The sequence below is a fragment of the Syngnathoides biaculeatus genome, chromosome 11 (assembly GCF_019802595.1).
Source record: "Syngnathoides biaculeatus isolate LvHL_M chromosome 11, ASM1980259v1, whole genome shotgun sequence".
NCBI lineage: Eukaryota > Metazoa > Chordata > Actinopteri > Syngnathiformes > Syngnathidae > Syngnathoides > Syngnathoides biaculeatus.
The window spans coordinates 25830035-25855327 of NC_084650.1; the positions used below are offsets into that span (position 1 = coordinate 25830035).

Here is a 25293-nt window from a genome sequence, read left to right on the forward strand (position 1 = left end):
AATGTTCATTGTTGCGGGAGTGCCGGAGGCTGTCGCAGCTAATTTCGGGTGAAAGGTGGATTAGACCCCCCACCCAAAAAAAAAAATAAAAATCAAGGCTTCCAATGAAGATGTTTTTTTCCCTGCCATGTTCTTCTTTTGGGTTCAACCGACCTACAGTTAATGGAATACATTTTTTTTTAAATCTATCTGAAGGGAAGTCCAATGTTTATCTAAGACTACTAGTTTTAATTTCCTTCCTGATTCTCAAGAAGGGAAGTTGAAAGTGCATGACACGTCAGGTGATTGTGCGCGGGGGAAGATATGTAGCCTCATTTTGGTGTATTGTTATACAAGAGCCTACACATGCGTGGTTTGTGTTATTTATTCCTGTCCGTCCTGAGCCAAGGTAAGTCAATATTGGGTGCTCGTCGTAGCGCTGAGTGGGCGCCATGTAAGGGGCTCACGTTTCAGTGCTGTTAGCCGGTGTCCTCCTCTGCAGTTGGCTCCGAGGACGTCAAAGTCAGCGGTCACGTCGGGCGCAACGTCACGTTGCCCTGTGTCTACAACACCCGAGACCATGGCCCCCTGGACTTCTGTTGGGGTCGGGGAAAGGTCCCCAGTTTCAAATGCTCAAACGGCATCGTCTTCAGCAAAAATGGGGCGGTACGCTTCATTAGCGGGTCTAGGTACCAGCTGCTGGGCCGCCTCGGTGATGGAGACGTGTCCCTGACCATCCTGAATGCTCAACCCGACGACGCCGGAGTATACGGCTGCAGGGTCGAGGTGCCAGGGTGGTTCAACGACCACAAAGCCAATGCATACTTGGCTGTGGAGGAAGGTGAATGCGCGAGTCCTTCTGTTGAAGTCCCGTCATTTGCTGCTTCCTTTCTCTTTCATTTCTCTTCTCTCTCCAATGCTTCGCACAGGAGTGGACAAAATTGGGTTATGAATATGTTCATTCCGGATGCTTTCTACTGTCATTCTCTCATTCTCTCTGTCTTGTCTGTGTTTGTTTTTCCCCCCACAATACACCATGATTATAAATGTGCCAATAAGAAATCCACTTAAGAATGTTTTTTAGTAGCTCTGAAGTCAGTGTGTGTCTATATGGGAGAGAGAGAGAGAGAGAGAGAGAGAGAGAGAGAGAGAGAGAGAGAGAGAGAGAGAGAGAGAGAGAGAGAGAGAGAGTGAGTGAGTGAGTGAGTGAGTGAGTGAGTGAGTGAGTGGGAGAGTGAGTTAGAGTCTTTCATTGAATGACACAACAGGTTTTTCCACACCTGGATTTTGGGGATCCTTGCAGTTCTGTTTGATGATGAATGTTGGTGGGCAGCCATTTTCACGTCTCTCCAGAGTTACTCATTTGGGTTTAAAATGTCTGGGGGCCAGTCACCGAGTTGTTCTGCCACTCCTTTGTTATTTTTGCTGTGTGCTTTGGGTTATTGTCATGTTGTAAAGTAAACCTTCAGCCCAGTCTGAGGTCCTGAGGACTCTGGAGAAAGATTTCATCCAGGATATTACTGCTTTCACATGTCTTGCTCTGAGGAGAGGCTTCCGTCAAACCCTCTGCCATAAAACCCCACTTGGACCTGTATCTTCACTTCCTTACCACACTCTCCATTGCTCTGTATTGCTGACCCCAAGTTTTTAAAGTCGTCCACCCTCGCTATCTCTTCTCCCTGGAGGTTCACTCTTCCTCCTCCGCCCCTCACATTGACGCCGATATATTGTTTTACTTGGGCTAATCTTCATTCCTCTCCTTTCCAGTGCGTGCCTCCATCTTTCTAACTGTTCCTCTGCCTGTTCCCTGCTTTCACTGCAGACCAATATCATCTGCGAACATCATGGTCCAGGGGGATTCCAGTCTAACCTCGTCTGTCAGCCTATCCATTACCACCGCAAACAGGAAGGGGCTCAGCGCGGATCACCTCCACTTTAAATTCTTCTGACACACCAACGGCACACCTCACCGCTGTTCTGCTGCCCTCATACATGTCCTGTACTATTCTAACATGTTTCTCTGCCACACCAGACTTGCACATGCAGAACCACAGTTCCTCTCTTGGTACTCTGTCATAGGCTTTCTCTAGGTCTACAAAGACACTATGTAGCTACTTCTGACCTTCTTTGTACTTTTCCACGATTATCGTCAAGGCAAATAGTGCATCTGTGGTACTCTTTCTAGGCATGAAACATTACTGTTGCTTGCAGATACTTACTTCTGTCCTGAGTCTAGCCTCCACTACTCTTTCCCATAACAATCCCATTTACAATCTTCTTGACCTCTCTCACCAAAGGTCTTCTCCCTCGATTGCGCTCTATGGCCAACTCCAGAAAGGTTTCTGGCCATCCCAAACATCTTCAATTTAAGGATTTTGGAGGCCACTGTGTTATTAGGAAGATTAGTTGCAGCAGAATTATTTTTGTAACCTTGGCCAGATCTGTGCATTGCCACAATTGACTCTGAGCTCTTCAGGCAGTTCCTTTGACCTCTCATTTGCTCTGACATGCATTGTGAGATCTTGAATAGTCATGTGTGGCTTTCCTAACCAAGTCTAATCAGTATAATCAAACAGAGTTGGACTCCGTTGAAGATGTAGAACCATCTCAAGGATGATCAGAAGAAATGGACAGCACCTGAGTTAAACGAGTGTCAAAGCAAAGGGTTTGAATACTTATATGGCTGTGTGATGTTTCAGTTTTTCTTTTTTTGATAAATCAGAAAAAAATAATTAACAATTCATTTTTTGGCAATATGGGGAAGGGGGCTGTTTGTACATTAATGAAGAAAAAAATTAGTGTAAATGATTTTAGGGCATGGCTGCCAATGGCTGCGAAAAATTTAAGGGGTTCTAAATACTTGCTGTACCCAGAGTATGCTGTATGTAGATTCTCTCTCTCTCTGTCTCTCTCAGTCAGACACACTCTCTTTATATTTCTATAAAATGGATTATATATATATATCTATATATATATAGATATATATATATAATTGTACATTCTTAGGTTATTAAATTATTTCTATTACATATACAGCAGCTGATTTAGTATTTAACACGTCACCATCTTTCTCACTAAATATATTTCCAAAAGAGTTATTGATCCGAAAATTTCACTAGATGTTGGGAACAAAGTTATGCATACATATAAAGTACGATAAATAACCTCAGAAATGTAGTTGTTTGAAAAAATCTGATTTGACAAAGGGAAAAAAAGTGTTAAAAAGATGAAAAAAAGGGTGGTGCAGAAAGGAATCAAAAGCCAAGACAAGATTTATAATCTATAAATAATAAAACAGCAATCCAGCCACTTGCCGGTGCAAATGAATCTCAGCTGCTTCAGACCTAATTAATGTCCTACAAAAAGGTCTCATTGCAAAGGTCCAAGTCGAGACACATCTCATGATGGGGAAGAGCTGAGAGGTGTCTCAAGACCATCACAAAGTTAATTGTTGCAAAACATAACCATTACATTGGTTACAAGCACATAGCTCAGCTTTTGGTTTTTACAATCCCGGACCGCCCATATGGACTTTGCATGTTCTCCCCGTGCCTGCATGGGTTTCCTCCCACATCCCAAAAACATGCAACATTAAATGGAGATTCTAAATTGCCCCTAGATGTGATTCTGAGTGCGGCTGTTTGTCTCTATGTGCCCTGCGATTGGCTGGCAACCAGTATAGGGTGCCCGCCTCCTGCTTGTTGACAGCTGGGATTGGCTCCAGCACTCCTTCGACTCTCGTGAGGATAAGCGGCTCAGAAGTTGGATGGATGGTTGTCCCCGTGAATCTCCTCCCTTGTGTTTGCCAATCACCTCCCTCCATCCACTCGTGTCCTTTCCAAGTGGTCCTCATTGTCTCGCATTTATCTCCCGAATTTCTTGCACTTTTTTTCCAGTCCATTGTTTGTGTCAGTGCCACCGCCAGTCATGGCCATGTTAGTCCTACTTGTGTGTTTGTTTTTTTTTCGCTATTTAGGTTTAATTAAAGGTTTCTTTGTTACTTTGGTTAATCCCCCCCCCCCCATGTAGTCTGTTTCCCTACTTTTGAGATTAGATAGAATTTTGTTCAGACTCTTGGAGTCCTGCCTTGCCTCGCTGCTTCTCTGCACTTCGATCCTCCACACATTGTCGTGCATTCCTCGTGTTCTCAAACCCAACCATGACAGAATGTAATCGTTTGGAGTGATTAATCTCCTGAACATTTTTGAACCATGTCTAACAAATATTTCCAATACTTTAAATGTCAATAGAAATGATTGAAGTGCAAATTCTCATTTGTAATTTGCATTTTCTTTCCCTGTTTTTATGGTGCTGGTGAACATAGTCGTACAACTTGATCGATCATTTTTCCAACAGTGTAATTTTTTTTCTTAATTTCTATTTCTGCAGTACCTTTGGAACAACCTGTCACTCACGTCATTTTGGCGGCAACAACTAGAAGACAACAACGTGAGGACAGAAAATGATTATCATGACATTCAAAGAAAGATTGATCATTTATCGCCTTGCATGGCATTCCTTTCAAGTCATTCCAGATGATGTTTCTGTATCCAAACATGCCGAAGAAGATCATTCAACATTAATCAATAAAGGCAAAGCTGAGGTATGATTCTTTCGCTTTGTGCTTCCAGAATGGGAAAAACAACCAGGCAACGTTAACCGGGCTCAATATTCCACTGTACCTCAAATATTACCTGACACCTGAAGATTTATAATATTTATAAACTCAATTTTATATCACAAAGCAACGAGCTATGCATTAGTCTCACTCTTCCTGATTTATTGATTAGAAATGTTGATTATGATTGAAAGGTTGCAAAGCATCGCTTTAGCTTTTCTCCTCGAGAAGATATTGTAAATATTCTGTTCAATGCATTTTAAGTTCCTTTAGTACCTCGGATGAGTTTAACTTTCTTGACAGGATTTTTTCACAGCGTTCCAGGAAGTGGGCAACATTTGCAGACTTGCAGCTATTGTCTCCTTCACTTTGCTCTTAATCCCAATCTTTATTTCCGGTAAATATCACCTGGATTCTGTCTCGGAATATTTCTGGGTAGATCTGAAGTTGAGCCCATTAGACTCATCTGACTTTTTTTTTTTTCATGTGTTCATTTTTTCACAGCAGAGAGACGACCTCGACAAATTCAATTATTAAAAACATTAACGATGGAGAATGTGTAAGAAATGGTCTGAATTCCCTCGATTTCGCTCCTCAGCATCGTTGGCTTGTATCTGAGTTTTTTGTTGTTGTGATTATTAAATACAAAGCGTAAAGCCTGCATTCTCATCTCAGACGGCCGAGGAACATACGGCGTGTCAGAAACGTTCCACGCATGCTGTCACATGTTGTATACAGTATTTGGACAGCAGACTACACATTTTCCACTTCAATGTGGACCAGACGACCAACCAAACTTGAAAGGGACCTTGTGCAGTTTTCGGTTCATCTCCTGGACTGCATGAAGGCGAAGCAAAGAGTGGTGGGAAAACTAGTCGTTTGGATTTGAAATGAATTTGAATCTTTCTTTGGAATTTGAATCTTTTGCGACGCTAGTCCTGGAACTTTCTGGAAACACCTCATACTGTATTTACTGTATCCTGCGCTTTCATCTCAATATTGATTTTCTGTATTTGGCTTTGTATTAATAAATTATGATGCCGTGTAATTAAGTGTATCATATTGAACTGACTTCATGAAATCATATTTGTTCATGATGTACTTTGTATTAACATTGTACAGAGCGTTTTAAGATGATTTCAGATTTATTAAATTTATTATATCAGATTTGAAACAATTGTGTTCCTTTAGTTTCATGTTTGTGTTGTGTAATGTATATGTAATCTGCTGTTTACATTATTTTCATGGTTGCTGTGCGTGACCAAGTGATCGCTCCTACATTCAGAAATCTAATCTAAAAGTGAAATGATTCATTTGAGGTATACTATAGTTTCATTGGCTATTCCTGTAAATCCTGTCCGCCCTCTCCCTCCCCTACTGTTGACAGCCCATTCCCCTTTTAGAGCAAGCACAACATGGAACTGTATTCTTGAGATTAAAGTGCCTTAATTAGATAATAATCAAATCTCTTCTCTCTGTTGATTACATTTTTATGTCACCTTGCCGTTGTGTCTGATTTAGCATTGGCCTGACAGTTCTGAGGACCCGGGTTCAAATCCCGGCCTCACCTGTGTGTAGCTTGCATGTTCTACCCGTGGCTGCGTGGTTTTTCGCCGGGCACTCCGGTTTCCTCCCACATCCCAAAAACATGCAACATGAGTAGTCATGCAATTGCATTTGTGATGTTGTATTTGTTTGTTTTGGGGAGCATTCAAAGAGGAAGTGCTATGCTGGGGTTACTGAACTTTCAGCTGACCAAAATTCACTCTCAGCTAATTGCTCCTGACCAACCCAGACTCCCTATTGACAAATTAGATTCAGCAAAAATCCAGAATAGACGGTGGCACAGCTGTAATGTGTTGACCTCACCGTTCTGAGGACCAACGTTCAAATCCCGGACCCACCTGTGTGGAGTTAGCATGTTCTCTCTGTGCCTGCATGGGTTTTCCCCGGGCACTCTGGTTTCCTCCTACATCCCAAAAACACGCAAAATTAATTGGACTCTCTGAATTGCCACTAGGTTTAATTGTGAGTGCGACTGTTGTCTGTCTCCATGTGACTGGCACCCAGTTCAGGGTGTACCCCCACCTCCTGCCCGATGAGAGCTGGGATAGACTCCAGCACTCCTGCAAGCCCTGTGAGGATAGTTTAATTCAAATTTAACTTAAAATTTGATGGATGGATATATACTGTGTATATGCTGTATGTTGTGTAATTTATTGTAAAAAAAGGAAGTCCAACTTTCTCCTTCCAATATTACCTTTCCAGAAGGCATCAAATGGCCTTTTCAAGATGGATAAGCCCCCACAGGGCAGCCGACGCATCGCTCCCATTTGCAACTCCTATTTCACAAATGACTGATTGATCTCTGGGTTAGGGCAACCTCATTTGTTACCAGTGACGACAGTCAAACACATTAGCTGTTCATAGTTTGTCCATAAGCTCGTTTCTGTCTATTCATCAACATGAAACTGCTTACCACTTGAAGGAGAAGGAACCAAAACCACAAAGAGGGAAGCAGACCACATCCCACCTTGGCCTGCAGAGCTGTTGGTGTGAGCACATCGAGGACAGCATCATGTGACCTGGAAACTTGTCAAAGCTGAGACCTCTTTGCGGTCCAGTTTGATAAACGACAGCAGGTGAAGGAAGTCTGTCACTGAGCCGACGTCACCATGACTTCTTTTGTCAGTAGATACCTCAGTTTGTGTTGCAGCCTCTGCCTTCTGCTCGGTAAGAGTTTATTGGACCATCGGCACTGGTGCGTGTTTCGACTATTTGACCCTCTGTTCTGCTTTGGCAGGATGTAGCTTCACTTTAAGCGTTGAAGTTAAAGTTGGTGCAACCATTACTTTAGCGTGCAAGTACGACGCTCGCTACTACGGCAAGCTGTCAGTGTGCTGGGGTCAAGGGCCCATACCTAACAGGGGCTGCGACAATGAACTCATCAAGACAGATGGAACATCGGTCTCCAGTAGACTGTCGGAGCGTTACCTGCTCACAGGTAACATCGGGGAAGGCGACGTGTCGCTGACTATCACACAAGTTGCGGAGAGCGACTCGGGTGTGTACGGATGCCGTGTGGAAATCCCAGGCTGGTTCAACGATCACAAACATCAGGTGACCCTGACGGTGGTCCCAGGTGAGACCCAAAATGCATTGCATGCTCTCCTCCAGGGATGCCAGTTTTTCATTTTTGCTTGTCTGCATCGTCATCTCAAAATAATGAGGTGCGGTGCCAAAAAAAAAAAAAAATACTCACATACTGATGAGTGAAAAAACAGATAAAAATTGTAAATAGACAAAGAAAATAAATACATACATGAATAAATAAAAAGAGTAGTAATCGTAGAAGTACCGATCCAAGATTATTTAACCCATAATGACAAAGGAGACTCAGAGCTTCACAAGCCCACAGTTGACAAATATCAACAACATGCACCTCACATCCAGGCCAGTAAAAAAAAAAAGGAATAAAGCTTGGGAAGAGCTCACAGATGGCAGAATCCCATTCCAGGATGACAGGGAAGAAACATTAATCACACAATATTCAATACAACAAGGTTCAAAGTATTTACTTTGGTAAAACTAAAAAAAGTACATCATCTAAAATGTAATGTCAAAATATTTTAAATATTTTCTTTTTGGAACTGTCAATTATATGCAATACCTAGGTTCATAACTTGGGACAACAATGAAATAAAAAAAACTATTCTGCACACAAAATCATTAAACATTTTTTAATTAAATAAATCTATTTTTTAGATTAGGATGCTTTTCAATGTTTTTTGAGTGGGACAGGACATCTTCATCAGAATCATTTTTGTCGTAGATAAGGCCACAGCTGGGAATTTTCGTGCTTATTCATGTCAGTTTAGTCATTGTCATAATCACAATCCTTTATGTCACTGCTACCCCTGTTTATTTTTTTTTTTGCCTCTTAAACCTAAATTTCTCAAATGTGATTAACTGGACCTCTATATTTGTTTTTTTTTTATGTTGCGTATTAAACAGCCTTATATTGTCAAAGTGAAGAGTAGAAATGACAGATACTACTTAATGTTGAGAGCAAAAGTAAAAAGTTATCAGAAAATTTAATACGCTACTAAAGTTCAGCTGTCTGAAAATCTACTTAATTAAAGAAATTAAGCAGTTTTATTCCGTTACTTCCCACCACCAACTTTAAACATCCTTGAGGAGCACTTTGGTCAAGAAAAATGGCAGGAAATGAAATGATCTTGCTTAAAGTCAGAATTGAACAGAGTTCCTTCTTTCTGTGTGGCAACAATGCAAAGCGCTCCTCCATCATGCTGCAGGATCACCTTGTGGTTGGACGGTCATCAGTTCAGTATGCAACATGTCCACAATCTCACCATACTGTACCTTGCAGCTCTTCCCTGTGTACTTCATAACATTTCTACCTCTTTAGCGTGCCCCGATGCTCTCAAGGTGGAGATGCGGGAGGTGGGGGACAGAACCGTCACCGTTCGCTGGTCTCGGGTGTTTGATGGCGGAAGGCCCATCAAGTCCTACAGGATCGATCTCAAGAGCAAAGATGGTGCGCCGAAACTTGGGGTCATATCCAGATATATAGTTAGAGCAGCATCTAGCTTCACACTTGGATTGTTATCTGCCACACAGCGCTATGGGATGCCGCGGTGATGACTCACATATCAAATCCGAACCTGACTCAGGTCTCTCTGGTGGACCTGCGACCGGCAAAGTATTACAACCTCCGCATGTTTGCGGTCAACAGTCAAGGCATGAGCAACGCCAGTAATGTTCTCACAGTTGCTACAAAAGAAGCGGGTAAAGTCCAAATTTGCTGTGAATTTCTTTTATTCATCAAGTGATTTTGCAGCATTTTTACCTGACCTGTTTTGTGTTATCTGGTCAGCACCGGAGGGTCCACCACTGGATGTGCGTCTCCAAGCGACCTCATCCACAAGTATCAGAGTGTCTTGGAAGGTAAAGTTGAATTTTTGACACGTTAAATACTTTGTGTGAGATTATATTTAATGGGATACAATGTAACAATTTTTTGTATTTTTATAAAGTATGTATCTTTTTCATTATTATGTTAATGTATTGTTTTATTATGTTTTTGTGTTCTATTTTTGTAAATGTCCACATGGTTTGTTTATTAAAGGTCACCCACCCCAAAAAAAAAAAATCTTTGACATTCATTTATCAGATTTCCAAGATAATCTTTGGATAAAAATGCCCAGAATGCCCTTTTTTTATTTGTAATTTGAGGCACTGGAATTACTCATTAATATTCAATATTTTTACATGCTATACTCTGATTGGAAAGCTGAAAGTCATTTAAATATGGAAAACAAGATATGTCCTTGGCAACATATTGTACCTGAGTCCTCTTCAGCGACATGTTGCCGGTATGTTTGCGTCCCACGACGTTGTGCTGTGACCTGCCATATTCTTGTAAAATTCTTCGTCTTTTCCTTTCGGCTTGTCCCATTAGGGGTCGCCACAGCATGTCATCTTTTTCCATCCAAGCCTATCTGGTGCATATTCCTCTCTAACACCTACTGTCCTCATGTCCTCCCTCACAAACTGCTGTCTAGGCAGTATTTGCTTCAATGCCATTGACCGTGTCATCCAAACAGCAACCTGGTCTGTCGCGCCTGACCCAAGCATCTCAAAATGTACATCTCTCGTTGGCAGACGGACATCCTCTAGCTCTTTTGCCTGGCAGCTCCATCTACAGCACCCTTCTCCCAATATACTCACTCTCTTGCCTCTGAACATGTCCAAACCATTGAAGTCTGCTCTCACTAACCTTGTCTCCAAAACATCCAACATTGGCTGTGTTTCTAATGAGCTCATTTCTAATCCTATCCAACGTGCTCACTCCGAGCAAGAACCTCAACACCTTCATTACTGCCACCTCCACTTCTGCTTCCTCTTGTTTCTTCAAATTGTGATGGTTGTCCAATCTTTTTATTCCCCAAATTTCAATAATAGTGATTGAAATATCAGCAAAGTAGTACAAATAAAATTAAATTCAACTGTACCAATGTTCAGGCAGGAGAGTGTCACTCCGTTGCAGAATATTTCTTGAAACTATTAAACTATGGAAAAGTGTTGAAATGCTAAAGATGGTGTTACTTTAGCCTCCTAGGGCGGACCTAAGAAATGGGATTCTACGAAGTTACAGCATCCGCTACAGAGAGTACGACCCGGCGGGCGGGCACGTCACTCAGTGGTACCATCAAAGCGTCACGGCCGCACAGCCGCAAGAGAGCCGCATCTTAAGTGGATTGAGGCCTTCCACCCAGTACGGGGTGCTCGTACAGGCCAAGACCAACGCAGGTGTGGGACCTGCCTCCGGTGCACTCCTCTGCTCCACTTTGGATGAGCGTGAGTTCTAGAACTTCATCAGAGAACTGAAATGTATAGTACTGTGCAAAAGTCAACAGTAAGTACAGTACATTGTTTCATTTTTTGCAGCCCTGTGACTTTGTACAGATCTATCAGAATTTATGACAATGTCGTGTCAAGCTTAATTTGTTTCAGTAGTTCAATACAATAAGGGAAACTCAAACACGCACGCAGTGAAATATTTTATCATTGAACGGATTTTTGTTCTTTTATAATGCCACGAATTGACCCGATTTACGTTTTTTTTTTTAATTGTTGTTGTGTAGCTCTCATAACTTCAACCGAGGCAACATTCAACACACTTGTCACCGTTACGTGGCCGACGCTGCAGACCACAAAGTTCATCTCAGGTACTCAAGTCAGGCGTTACTTACCCACACTCAGTCAGGCTACAAAAAACATCATCAATAAGGAATAATCAAAACTGGAAAGAAGTGACAATGTAATTGCTTCCATGCAACTTCAACTAGATATCTTATTGTTGTGTATCATTGTTTTTAATGGAATAGTTTTGATAAGGAAGAAAGTCTTGGTGTTGTACTATAATACTTTGTTTTGTGGTTAACGTTCCCCCAAATTTGCGAGCATGCCTTGCAGTTAAATCTTTTTTTTTTTTTTTTTTTGTGGAAACCCACTGCACGTGCCCTTCTCTTTTTGTCTTGTCAGATCTCACAACTCCAGCAGGTGAGCTGGTTTTTGCCAGCACCGCATGGGAACAAACCTCTACGGGTTTTTCCTCTGGTAGGCCACAACATCTCAACATCTATGAAGTACATAGAATTCTTGATCATCCGAAAAGGTTGCTTTCTAGGCTGAAAATGCGTTTGTGGCCTGCCTGTGTCTTTCCTCAGTGCCCCCGGACCCACCTTTTGTTCAGTTGAAGGAGGTCAGTGACAACACGGTTTCTTTTTCCTGGACTCCCGGCTTCGAAGGAGATGCCCCCATTTCCGGATATTTCCTTGAGTATAAAGCATCGAATGGTAAGATACAGAACAGTAGTTTGACTTGTTGTCTATTCAGGGCATAATTGACTGTTGTTGCAACAACTGCAGGCTCGTGGGATTTTGAGAAGACAGTGGTGGACTTCGGTCCAAACCAGAGAGAGGCCACCGTCGTGGAGATAAATCCCTTCACGTACAATATCCGCATGTTTGCAAAAAGCAGTCTGGGCAAAAGTAAAGCCAGCAACATCCTGACCTTCACGACTGGAGGTGCAGGTGACACTGCCACGTTTTCAGAATAATATTCAAAAGGAAAGCTACTTCTTAGTCCTTGTTATTTTCTGAGAAAAAAAAAAAAAGTTGTAATGGTAATTAAATTAATTTAAAAATAAGTCAAACTTTCAACATGAACAAAATGGTAATCACAAACGTTACTTTTACAACATATTTTTGTTAAAACATTTTCTTTTTACCCTCAAAATGTCTTCAATCCCATAACAGGATCGAGATTTTTATTTTTATTTTTCCGTGTGTGGCTTGCACAGGTCAGCAGAATCTTTTCTGGACAACCACAACCATTAATATTCATTCTGCAGTAAGTAAGAAACAACTTTCTGTTTTTTTGTTGTTGACATATTGATGCCCACTTTTTAAAACGTGAACTAAAGTGAACTGCTGACATGCATTAAAATGCAGCGACACTATTGTGCCCTCTAGAGGACAAAACAAGCAAAGCCCTGCAAGATGTTTTTGTTCCTATTCTTTTTTTTTTCTTTTTTAAACACAAACGTTTGGTTTCTAGACAAGCTCTGGGGAAGGGGGAAATGGTCACCTCGCTGCTATCGTTGTTCCACTTGTGCTGGTGATATTGTTGGTGGTTGCCATAGTGACGATATGGCGCCTGAGACGTGAGTATGCTCAATAAGTGACAGTTCCGCTGAGTCAAGCGGCTTTGGATGAACTGACCCTCATGTGCGCTGTTACAGGGATCAAAGTGAAAAAAGGCAACTTTAGCCTGTGAGTATCTCCTCTTGGCACTTTTTGAATATAGTTCTGAAACACGTTTGATTCTAATTCTTGGTTCTAACGTGTTGTCCTCCACAGGTGGCTGAGCCGAGGAGCAATACTTTACAGAGGCTCGGAGTCCATGCAAGAGCTGTGAGACGTGTTTCTTCATCACAAATAAGGCAAGATGGACATGGACATCACTGGCATGTCCTCTTTAAGTTAGATCCCGAAAAATGCAAGCAGAAAAACGTAGTTGGGAAATGACTTTTTTTTTTTTATGATCTTGCTCGTATCCACCTCCATGATGGGTTTGACATGAAAAAAAACCCTTTGTAAAGTGTAGCCTTTTGACTTCAAGTCACAAATGTCGCTAAAATGTTGGCATGCTTGTTCAAATCTCACGTTCTTGCAATATAAAAAAAGTGAGGCCAACACTGACGTGTCCCATTACATCTACAAATCAATAATTTAGTTTATTTTTGTTTACTTTTTTCAAAGAGGGGAAGTATATTAAAAATAAAGAGGTGAGTCACTTTCAACTAGGATGCAGCTGCGTTCAAAGGATAGTACATTTTGAAATGGTGGCTAAAAATAATCTTCTTCTTTTCCTTTCGGCTTGTCCCGTTAGGGGTCGCCCCAGCATGTCATCTTTTTCCATCTGAGCCAATCTTCTGCATCTTCCTCTCTAACCCCAACTGCCCTCATGTCTTCCCTCACCACATCCATAAACCTTCTCTTTGGTCTTCCTCTCGCTCTTTTGCCTGGGTGCTCCATCCTCAGCACCCTTCCCCCAATTCCTTCACTCTCTCGCCTCTGAACATGTCCAAACCATCGAAGTCTGCTCTCTCGAATCTTGTCTCCAAAACATCCAACTTCGGCTGTCCCTCAAATGAGCTCATTTCTAATCCTATCCAACCTGCTCACTCCGAGCAAGAACCTCAACATCTTCATTTCTACTACCTGCAGTTCTGCTTCCTGTTGTTTCTTCAGTGCCACCGTCTCTAATCCGTACATCATGGCCGGCCTCACCACTGTTTTGTAAACTTTGCCCTTCATCCTAGCAGAGACTCTTCTGTCACATAACACACCAGACACCTTCCGCCAGCTGTTCCAACCTGCTTGGACCCGTTTCTTCACTTCCTTACCACACTCATCATTGCTCTGGATTGTTGACCCCAAGTATTTGAAGTCCTCCACCCTCGCTATCTCTTCTCCCTGTAGCCTCACTCTTCCCTTTCCACTTTTCTCATTCACGCACAGATATTCTGTTTTACTTCGCCTAATCTTCATTCCTCTCCTTTCCAGTGCATGTCTCCATCTTTCTAATTGTTCCTCTGCATGCTCCCTGCTTTCACTGCATATCACAATATCATCTGCGAACATCATGGGGATTCCAGTCTAACCTCATCTGTCAGGCTATCCATTACCACTGCAAACTGGAAGGGGCTCAGAGCTGATCCCTGATGCAGTCCCACCTCCACCTTAAATTCTTCTGTCACACCTAAGGCACACCTCACCATTGTTCAGCTGCCATCTTACATGTCCTGTACTATTTTAACATACTTCTCTGCCACACCAGACTTACGCATGCAGTACCACAGTTCCTCTCTTGGTACTCTGTCATAGGCTTTCTCTAGATCCACAAAGACACAATGTAGATCCTTCTGACCTTCTCTGTACTTTCCCACTAGCATCCTCAAGGCAAATAATGCATCTGTGGTACTCTTTCTAAGCATGACACCATACTGTTGCTCACAGATACTTACTTCTGTCCTGAGTCTCGCCTCCACAACTCTTTCCCATAACTTCATTGTGTGGCTCATCAACTTTATTCCTCTATAGTTCCCACAGCTCTGAATATCGCCTTTCTTCTTAAAAATGGGAACTAGAACAATTTTCCTCCAATCTTCAGGCATCTTTTCGCCTGCTAGTATTCTGTTGAATAAGTTGGTCAAAAACTTCACAGCCATCTCTCCAAATTGCTTCCATACCTTCACTGGTATCTCATCAGGAGCAACTGCCTTTCCATTTTTCATCCTTTGTAGTGCCTTCTGACTTCCCCCTTACTAGTCATTGCCACTTCCTGGTCCTTCACACTTGCCTCTTCAACTCTTCCTTCTCTCTCATTTTCTTCATTCATCAACTTCTCAAAGTATTCTTTCCATCTATTTAGCACACTACTGGCACCAGTCAACACATTTCCATCTCTAGCCTTAATCACCCTTACCTGCTGCACATCTTTCCCATCTCTATACCTCTGTCTGGCCAACCTGTAGAGATCCTTTTCTCCTTCTTTCGTGTCCAACCTGGTGTCCATGTCTTCATATGCCTCTTGTTTAGCCTTTGCCACCTCTACCTTTGCCCTACGTCGCATCTCGATGTACTCCTTTCGCCTCTCCTCAGTCCTCTCAGTATCCCACTTCTTCTTTGCTAATCTCTTTCCTTGTATGACTCCCTGTATTTTGGGGTTCCACCACCAAGTCTCCTTCTCCCCTTTCCTACCAGAAGATACACCAAGTACTCTCCTGCCTGTCTCTCTGATTACCTTGGCTGTCGTCGTCCAGTCTTCCGGGAGCTTCGGTTGTCCATCGAGAACCTGTCTCACCTCTTTCCGAAAGGCCGCACAACATTCTTCCTTTCTCAGCTTCCACCACATGGTTCTCTGCTCTACCTTTGTCTTCTTAATTTTCCTACCCAGCACCAGAGTCATCCTACACACCACCATCCTATGCTGTTGAGCTACACTCTCCCCTACCACTACTTTACAGTCAGTAATCTACTTCAGATTACATCGTCTTCACAAAATATAACCCACCTGCGTGCTTCTACCTCTGCTCTTGTAAGTCACTTTATGTTCCTCCCTATCCTGGAAATTGTCATGATCCTGCCGCTTCAGCACGAGCTGTGCGGGTGTCCGCGCAGGTGCGCTGATTGGAAGGTGCACACCTGCGCCTCATGCAGCCTGATTATGCTGTGGATTTATGACCGCGATGACAACTGCCCGGCGCCAGTTCGTATGATCTTCATGTCCCATTCGTGTGCTCCAGTATCCCTGATTGAACCTGTGTGTACCGACCTTCGTCCGTTGACAGAAATAAGTGTTCACTACAACCATCTGCATCTTTTTTGCAAAGTCCACCACCATCTGTCCCTCAAAGTTCCTTTCCAGGATGCCGTACTTACCCATCACTTCTTCATCGCCCCTGTTTCCTTTACCAATATGTCCATTACAATCTGCACCAATCACAACTCTCTCGCTGTCTGGGATGCTCAGAACTACTTCATCTAGTTCCTTCCAGAATTTCTCTTTCAACTCTAGGTCACATCCTCCCTGTGGTGCATAGCCGCTAACCACATTATACATAACACCCTCAATTTCAAATTTTAGTCTCATCACTCGATCTGATACTCTTTTCACCTCCAAGACATTCTTAGCCAGCTCTTCCTTTGAAATAACCCCTACTCCATTTCTCTTCCCATCTACTCCGTGGTAGAATAATTTAAACGCTGCTCCTAAACTTCTAGCCTTACTACCTTTCTACCTGCTCTCTTGGATGCACAGAATATCAACCTTTCTGCTAATCACCATGTCAACCAACTCCTGAGCTTTTCCTGTCATAGTCCTAACATTCAAAGTCGCTACACTCAGTTGTAGGCTCTGTGCATTCCTCTCTTTCTTCTGACGATTGATACGGTTTCCTCCTCTTCTTTGTCTTCGACCCACAGTAGCTGAATTTCCACGGACGCCCTGAAGGTTAGCAGTGCCGGGGGCGGGCATTGTTAACCCAGGCCACGACCGATCCAGTATGGGATTCTTTAGATGAACGCTCATATTTGTTTGGCACAGTTTTTACGCCGGATGCCCTTCCTGACACAACCCTCTGCATTTATCCGGGCTTGGGACCGGCCTACAGATTGCACTGGTTTGTGCCCCCATAGGGCTGCATTTGCTAAAAATAATGATAATCATAAAAAAAACTAATAAAAACAACATAATGCTTGTTTAACTAAATAAAAGATCTTTCAGTATTAGATGACACAGTTGAGCAGCTGGTAAAGCGTTGTCCTCACAGTTCTGAGGACACGGGGTTCGATCCCGGCCCCACCTTTGTGGAGTTTGCATGTTCTCCCCGTGCCTGCGTGGGTTTTCTCCGGGCATTCTGGTTTCCTCCCACATCCCAAAAACATGCAACATTAAATGGCCACTCTAAATTGCCCCTAAGTGTGATTGTGAGTGCAGCTGTTTGTCTCCATGTGCCCTGTGATTGGCTGCCAAGGAGTTCAGGGTGTACCCCATCTCCTGCCCGTTGACAGCTGGGATCGACTCCAGCACTCCCCGCGACCCTTGTGAGGATAAGCAGCTAAGAAAACTGATGGATGTAAAACAACATAATGCTTGTTTAATTTAAAAAAAAAAGAGCTTTCAGTACTAATTTCTCGGCCTTTTGCTAATATGAACGGCCAGCTTGTTGCATCCAAGCGCCAGCAGAGGGCGTTCGGGCCCCACCCTTGACAGTGTTGCAACTTCTCCCCCATCAGTGTAGCATCCTCATGTGGAGCCTCTGCAGCCAAACTCCTCTTCAATCCATCTGTCGAATAAATCTCTTAATTAGAGGAGGGAATTCGAAACGTGGAAGAATTGGAATCGCTGTCTGCTAGGATGTCACCTAACAATGAAGCGAGTACTGGTGAGAGCAAGCAATGCTTTTCAGCGCTCCACAAATGGCACATTGTTAATACATGTCTATATAAGGAAGAAAAAGATGCCTCATAAAAGCTGCTCCCTTCTTTCCATCATTATGGCTGACAACAGACACAGAATGACATTCATGTAAATGTTACTTAGACAACAAAAGCTCGTTACAAAGTCCAAATCTAAAAGTCTGCGTATACGTCTGATTGCAGCCTGTGAAAGAAAAAAAAAAAAAAAAAAAAAACATGGTCCACCACACAATTCTCATCTTTCCACCACTGTCCTGCTTTAATTACACAAACGTCAGACCCTGGAGTCTTTTGCCGCACGTCCACAACTCTATGTTCTTTCATTGATCTGACTCTCTTCAAACAGTGTAAATTGCTCTGTGTGACTCTTGTAAAAGAACAGAAAAAAAATGTCAGCGAGGGTTGTGGGTGGGAGTGCTTGCATGACTTTAACGAGCGTTTTTTGAATGCTCACGCATATAAAAACAACGACCTGTATTTACGTAGCACCCCCAAGACACTGCCTCTTATTTTCCACACAATGTGCCAATGTGAAGGGAGCTACTGTATATTTTTTATGTTTGTGTACATCACTTTGGCTGAGCTGCAGAGGTTCCGGAAGCGCCATATAAACGGGAATTGAGTTAAGTTGCAAGTTCTATGCTTGCAAACATCACATCAAGCCCGCGAACCGTTGACATTGGCAAACTTTTTCATTCTTCTCGTTATATTTTTCCAGGCTTTCACCACAGCCTTTCAAGTCTTATTTGCGTTTAGGGGTTGCTCTATTTGCTCAAAAATGCATGCTCTATAGGATTTAAGTCTGGAAGTTGACCTTTCTTTGTGTTCTAGGTGCTGATCTTGCTGCATTATGATGTATGTTTGACTACACCTCTATTACATTTTCAGATAAAATGTTTCTTCAGACTTTTGAACTCATTTTGCTGTTGCTATCACATAATATATTTCATTATCATTTACAAGCCACTTATCCTCACAAGGGTCACAGGAGTGCCAGTGCCTATCCCAGCTATCTTGGAGCAAGGACTGAACAGGTTGGGAGCCAATTGCAGTCCACACAGTGCCCACGTAATGCATGTTTTTTTTTTATGTTGGAGGAAACCGCAGTGCCCGGAGAAAACCCACGCAGGCACGGGGAGAACATGCAAACCCCACGCAGACGGGCCCGGGATTTGAACCCCGGTCCTCCTCGGAACTGTGAGGCCAATGCTCTAAGCAGACCATGCATCATCAATGAAAATGTATGAGTTCAACTCAAAAGATCTGTGACTTAGTGCAGAATGAATTTCTACTTCTTCAGGTTTTCTATGGCTGTTGTCCGTGTAGTGACGCTGATAGATTTTCCATCTTCTCTCATCTTCACAATTCAGTCAATTAATTCTTTTAATTATTCTCGATGGCATGTTAGTGACACCTCTCACTAGTATAAATCTGAGACTGAGTGCAGACAGAGCTCTTTATTGTTTGATTTTCAAATCAATGTGTCACTCTGCGCAGAAAACCTGCCAGTTACATGATCAAATACATTTTCTCAACTGAAATAAAAAACAAGGTGGCCTTATATTTATTTTATTTATTATTTATTTTTGAGCTTCTGTCTCACAATCATCTTTTATCAAACCCACATTTTTTCAATACATTCAATTGAATAGTAAAATATTTGATATATTCATATATATTTTAGGGTGGAATGGTGGATCAGCTGGTAAAGCATTGGCCTCATCTTTCTGAGGACCCGGGTTCGATTCCGGCCCCGCCTGTGTGGAGTTTGCATGTTCTCCCCGTGCCTGTGTGGGTTTTCTCCGGGCACTCCGGTTTCCTCCCACATCCCAAAAACATGTAACATTAATTGGACATTCTAAATTGCCCCTAGGTGTGATTGCGTGTGCAGCTGTTTGTCTCTATGTGCCCTGCGATTGGCTGGCAACCAGTTCAGGGTTGTTGTCCAGCACTCCTGCGACCATTGTGAGGATAAGCGGTAAGAAAATGAATGGATATTGTCATTATCCAAGCCGCTTATCCAAAAGGGTTGCAGGAAAGCTGGAGCCTATCCCAGCTTGCATCAGGCAAAAGGCAGACTACACCCTGAACTGGTCACCATTCAGTTGAAGGGTAGATATCGACACCATCACTGAGTGGGAATCGATCCCACGCTTTCCGCACCAAAGGGAGGCATGTGGACCACTACACCATCAGTGACTCTGGATGAATATGTATTCTAGTAAATTAATTGTACACTCTAAATTTTGATGTGATGAGTGCAAGTGTTGTTTGTCTCCATGTGGCCTGCAATTGGCTGGCAACCAGTTTGGGGTGTACCCTACCTCCACTGCAGTGATAGCTGGGATAGGCTCCAGCACTCCTGTGATCTTTGTGAGGATAAGTGCATAAGAAAATGGATGGATATTTTAATAACTATATTGAGCTGCTTTGACATTATTGCAGTATCAATTCACACTTTTGCAACCATTTGGAGGTTAGGGTTAGGGTCAACAACACCCCTAAGCCTTGTCCCAACATGGTACAACCCTCGTAACCTTTGCTTTAATACTATTTGGTTTAGTCCTTTACTGGTTGTTGGATCTGGGAACTTCATGTCAAGTCCTCTGCACCTCTGAGACAAAGAGAACTGCATCACCTGCTCAGCCCATGTTAATATCAATTTGGTTATGTTAATCACTGAAAGAATTTTTTTTCATGTCTGCATGCTTTTATGGGGTTTATGCCATGACTGGTAATATAATGTGTATTTTTTTTAAAGCTTTATGAGGATGTGCGTGTGCGTGCGTGAAAGTGAGCTGGCTTCTGTGTCCCGGGGACACAAAGACTTAGATAAAGTTTATGGCTAGCACAGAACATTTGAAAACAAAAAACAAAAAACAGTTGGGACTACATGCCTAGTCCATTATTTAGCTTACCACATGGTTCAGTTTAGCACAATCTCAAAGAGGCATGGGGCAACGCAATGACAGTGGCATTTTTACAAAGTTGCTAAAATACCAGTGCATCAGGTAAATGCAGTCCGAACAATGTTGCTTAAAGGTTGCGGCTTAACACCACAGGTGAGTGATTGAGGAAGTGGGGTGTGTGGTGTGTGTGCCCATAACAATGGCAGCATTAGCGACCAGCATTAAGTTAGTACTGCAATAAATCATGCACCAAGCCTCTGGCCACATCAAGGCACCAGCTCTCAGGAAGTGGAGACTGAACAGTACCACACGCACCAAAGGCTGAGCTCCGCAGGAGGGGCTGGTCTGCAGGCCACGTTGCCACAATGAAGGCAAGAAGCTGCCAGATGTTGGCCCTCCATAGGGCGAGTGACAGCGTCACAGCTGAAAATAAATAGGAGGTGAGGCGGAACAAAAACGAGATGCCGATGCACTTTGTCAAATCCGAAGCAGCCATTGGCTCATTTGTTGATGAAAGAAGCACTAATTGATTCAAGTCTTGCCAAGCACCCCACTGCTGAGACGTCTCGAAGGGAACATTTCATCCTATTAGAGCCATAGCTTGTCAATGTGCAAGTGTGAGCTAGACACAGAAAGATCTGTGCACAAGGTGAGTAAAATCTCTGATAACAAAAAAAAAAAAAAAGAAAAAATAAGGGCGGTCTAAAACTCCCCTCCAATGTCGTTGTTAATAGCAAGATCTGGCATTGCATTTTTCTGTGATATGATCTGATTACTTAAGTTGAATGCGGTGGAAGGCAGTGCTCATGCTTGAAGGTCAGACATACAGTAACTGTTACCATGGAGACACCAAGTCGACCAAGTAAACCAACTGCAGCGCTTACACTTTACTGAGGCAACATAATCAACCTGCAATTTGTTTTTTGTTTTCACAATGATTGTTTTCTTTTGTGGAACAAATTCATGACAAGAATACCCCCATTGTTCGTCAAAGAGTCACTTCAAGAGCGTTATCATTTCCAAAGCTATAAGTGCACATGAACAACAATATTTATTATCATTATGATAACATTGACCTGATGGGAGATGATGATTTTCTGTCGTGACCCAAAGAGACAATACGCATTTGCGGTGAGGGGAGGTCATTCTTTTGATGCACACCGCCTGCGCTGAAATCTCGAGATATTCCCAGGCCCCATGTGAGGAAAGCGGTTTGACCAAAATTATTTATTAGGGCACATTTTGGTCCACTTCTGAAATGTAGCTAATTGCTGATTTAAGCAGTTATGTTTCAATTGTGAGGAACCAACTGTGTTTAACTGTCGATTCTTTTAGGGGAGAGGGGGGTGCTTGTTTGAGCAAACCTCTTATCTAAAATCCAGATGGAAGCAAATTCTGCGATTCTTTATATGTAGATTAACAACGTTAACCTAGTTTTTTTTTTTTGTATGTTGTTGTCGAGCAGATCTTGAGTTGAGTGGCAAATTTGAACCGTCCTAGAGAAGTTTCCATAGAAACGCGCTGGGGTTCATGTTGATGCAGTGAGTTGATCAAATAGTGGAGAAAAATCATTTGGCAACCTGTCATTGAGGACAGAAATAACTATAATGGCATGCTTGTTGCATCTCTTTGCACTCTCATAATCCTCTGTGCTCGCAGACATTTCCATAAACGTTTGAACCTCCTCAACCGCAGCTTGTACGATTCATATCACATGTCACCTCTCATTCAGGGAGCATTAAGTGTCAACGCTTTGAACACAGGCACGGCTCCTAATCTCTTTAAATTTGTTTGCATCCTCTCTGCTAACGCCATTGCTTTTTATACACCTGCCCAGAGGCGAGTTCCGCAAAGGAAAATCGTGAAACTGGAAGATCTCCATCGGCTTGGCAGCAGAACACAGTGGAAGTCTCGGATCAGTTCGGGGGATTGGAGCAACCGAGCTCTGCCGTGGAAGACACGTGACTGGCACTTTTGAATAAGAGGAGTGTTTAAGGATGGAGGGAGCAAGGGGATAAAGAGCGAGAGAGGGGTAATCACATCAAGGGATTAGTGGCTGTTATTAATGGAGGATAGGGAGGGAATCTGCTTACTGTCGTTCTCACACGCAGACCTATCTATCTATCTATCTATCTATCTATCTATCTATCTATCTATCTATCTATCTATCTATCTATCTATCTATCTATCTATCTATCTATCTATCTATCTATCTATCTATCTATCTCTATCTATCTATCTATCTATCTATCTATCTATCTATCTATCTATCTGTCTATCTGTCTGTCTGTCTGTCTGTCTATCTATCTATCCTCTGTCTGTCTCTCTCTCTACCTCCATCCATCCATCCTACTATGGCGATGATTCAGTTACACCGCTGTCTCTCTTCCTCACCTAACCTCTGGGCGACAGTTATGCTTACGGTTAGTAATATTCTCCCTACTTACTTCATATGGGAGAATAATATTCTATTCCCCTGAGCATTGTAGTGTTTGTGTCGGCATGCCACCACATCCCCCTTCACCCCTCCCCCTTGAATGATGGCTATTCAGTGGTGAACAAACAAGACATTTGTCTGCATCACCTGAGGGAAGACTCAGTGGAAATATGTTTGCAGCTTATCCTTTGCTTCAATTTTCTTTTTCCAAGGGAGTCGGAATCCAAACTTTGTTGCAAGGATTTGAGCTTGTTTGATGTACACTACATTGACATTTTGATACACGGCAATATACCGACAGAAATTAAACAATGAAGCCGATCATTATTTATTTAGATAATGAATCACAATATTTATAAGATTCAGGTTGTAATTTGCTGTGGTGCATGAAATGTGGGCAGAAACTTCCATGTATAGTGTCACAAAAGATATACAGTGGAATCTGGAGTTACCAAAAAAAAAAAAAAAACTCATTCTGCGAGATTAAACCCCTTCTGACCTGAGATCCTGCCGTACGTTCCCAGCAGACCCTGACAATACGTTTGGGACTGCCAGGTCAGACAGGCATCTTCCCGACCATCGAAGCCAACCAGGTGATGATCTTCAAGAAGTGCCGCCCCAAGTCGGATGACAAAGATAATTATCGAACTGCGACCTAGTGTGTCTTGGTGTCAAGTGCACATATGAACATCCGTGATGAGCACAAAAGTCCAAGAACAGAATACCACTTAAGTTCTGATTAGATGGGCCACTCTGCCCAATCACAGCCATTCAGGTCTCAGTGTTATTGCCCATGTGAGCATTGATGTCTGCCAGCGGAAGTGCTGTCCAGCACCCCCTCCAAGCACTCCAAAAACTGTGGGTATTCTGAACTGCTGTTTGGTGACTTGGCACAAACAACAGTCGGGACTTGTCCTCCCACTCGAAGACGGAGATAGGCTACCTTCTCCTCCACTTCAGTAAACCCCAATAAACGGGCACCAAGCTTGGGGACAAAAGGTATAGTCGCACCTGCTCACTGTGGAAACAGATTTCAACCCGTCTCAAGAGGACTGGTCCCAGAGGAAAAGCCGTGTGTAAAGGCAACCCCATTTATAGCTTCTCGGAACTTCTCGACCTCACACACTTGTTTGGGCTCCTTCCCTGGCAGAACGAGAACAGATTAATGAATGAAAGATATTTGAAATGATCTTTCATTCAGGTCATTCTCATGAGCACCCTGAACTTGTTTTTCATCAGAAAACCTGCAATGAATAATTATTGTACTGTACAAGAACACAAACATTTGTTGTACTCATGACCTGCAAAGACAGAAAGTGCAGGGTTATACGAGGTTTGCAAACTATCTCAATGGTTAAACCACAAATTGATTCCACTGCAGGGAAATTCATGTGACATGATGGAGTTTGCTGCCGCCATTTAGCAGCGGTGTTCTGGAGCACACTCATATCTCAAAAATTCTTCAGTCATTCATCACGTCAACATCACAAGACAGCACTGCATAAGAAACGCGTTTCAGTATGATCTCGTGAAGTTGTACCACCGACAAAATTTACATTCTCTTTGGCTCATTTTGATATGATGTTTGCACTACGTTAAATTATGCAAGGGGTCATCACAATGTAGCCAGCTGATGTATGTAAATCCAAGCAGACGGAATTCAGAATGACATAACCAGTGACCCTGGCAAAAGAGGTGCATTTATGGTGTCCTTCATTAAAAATGTGCTGTGCTGTTACCACAAAGTGACTGACATCCCACTCTGAGCAGCTACATTACAGTTGTATCATTTTACAATCTTAATAGAGTTTCACATCAGTGGTAAGATAAGCAAATTCCAAAAGTCCTGTCGGGTCTTACAGGGACTCAATGGAGGTGCAGCAGCTATAAAAGAGGAGCATTGGGGGGGCACAAAAAAAGCACAGAGACAAAATCAAAATACAGAATAAGAAAAGTGTGGACAATGCTGAGAAGACCGGAACAAGCTTGCATATTTGATGTTTTCTCTTGTGCTTTGGAATGTTTACTGGCAAATTTGCGACAACTCCCACAGAGCTGCACTAAGAGACTAAAAACTATATCTGTATTTATTGGATTCACTGGATCACTTATTCTCATCTCTGTGGTATACATACAATGAGTAATATATAGGGTGTTATTCTAGTGATATGTGAAAGAATTGTGAGATTTCATGTTCATACATTGCATCATGTTAACAGTGGCTTTGAGAGCAAAGCATGTTCTTGTGTGTGTAAAGCAATTGAAAACCGCTGCACA

The 25293-nt window shown here is 42.6% G+C and overlaps 2 protein-coding genes across 6 annotated transcripts; both read left to right on the forward strand.

Moving 5' to 3' along the window:
• Positions 1-254: 254 nt before the first annotated feature.
• On the forward strand, positions 255-6037 carry LOC133509164 (hepatitis A virus cellular receptor 1 homolog). Of its 2 annotated transcripts, none has more exons than XM_061835929.1 (6): positions 255-388; positions 482-820; positions 4369-4428; positions 4506-4582; positions 4901-4994; positions 5102-6037. In XM_061835929.1, the coding sequence occupies exons 1-6, from the start codon at positions 346-348 to the stop codon at positions 5158-5160; spliced, it is 672 nt and encodes a 223-aa protein (XP_061691913.1). In that variant the 5' UTR covers positions 255-345; the 3' UTR covers positions 5161-6037. The 2 variants fall into 2 exon arrangements, with proteins under 2 accessions (XP_061691913.1, XP_061691914.1); XM_061835930.1 differs by having other exon boundaries at positions 4914-4994.
• Positions 6038-7198: 1161 nt separating this feature from the next.
• LOC133509154 (cell adhesion molecule DSCAML1-like) lies at positions 7199-19221 on the forward strand. 4 transcript variants are annotated; one of them, XM_061835914.1, is made up of 15 exons: positions 7199-7330; positions 7401-7739; positions 9027-9155; positions 9239-9406; positions 9495-9565; positions 10732-10978; positions 11266-11349; positions 11666-11740; positions 11851-11979; positions 12052-12216; positions 12486-12535; positions 12743-12848; positions 12927-12957; positions 13045-13127; positions 18768-19221. In XM_061835914.1, exons 1-14 carry the CDS (start codon positions 7273-7275, stop codon positions 13100-13102), a joined length of 1710 nt encoding a protein of 569 aa, XP_061691898.1. In that variant the 5' UTR covers positions 7199-7272; the 3' UTR covers positions 13103-13127; positions 18768-19221. The 4 variants fall into 4 exon arrangements, with proteins under 4 accessions (XP_061691898.1, XP_061691897.1, XP_061691896.1 ...); XM_061835913.1 differs by lacking the exon at positions 18768-19221 and adding an exon at positions 18502-18759; XM_061835912.1 differs by lacking the exon at positions 18768-19221 and having other exon boundaries at positions 13045-13380.
• Positions 19222-25293: the final 6072 nt, after the last annotated feature.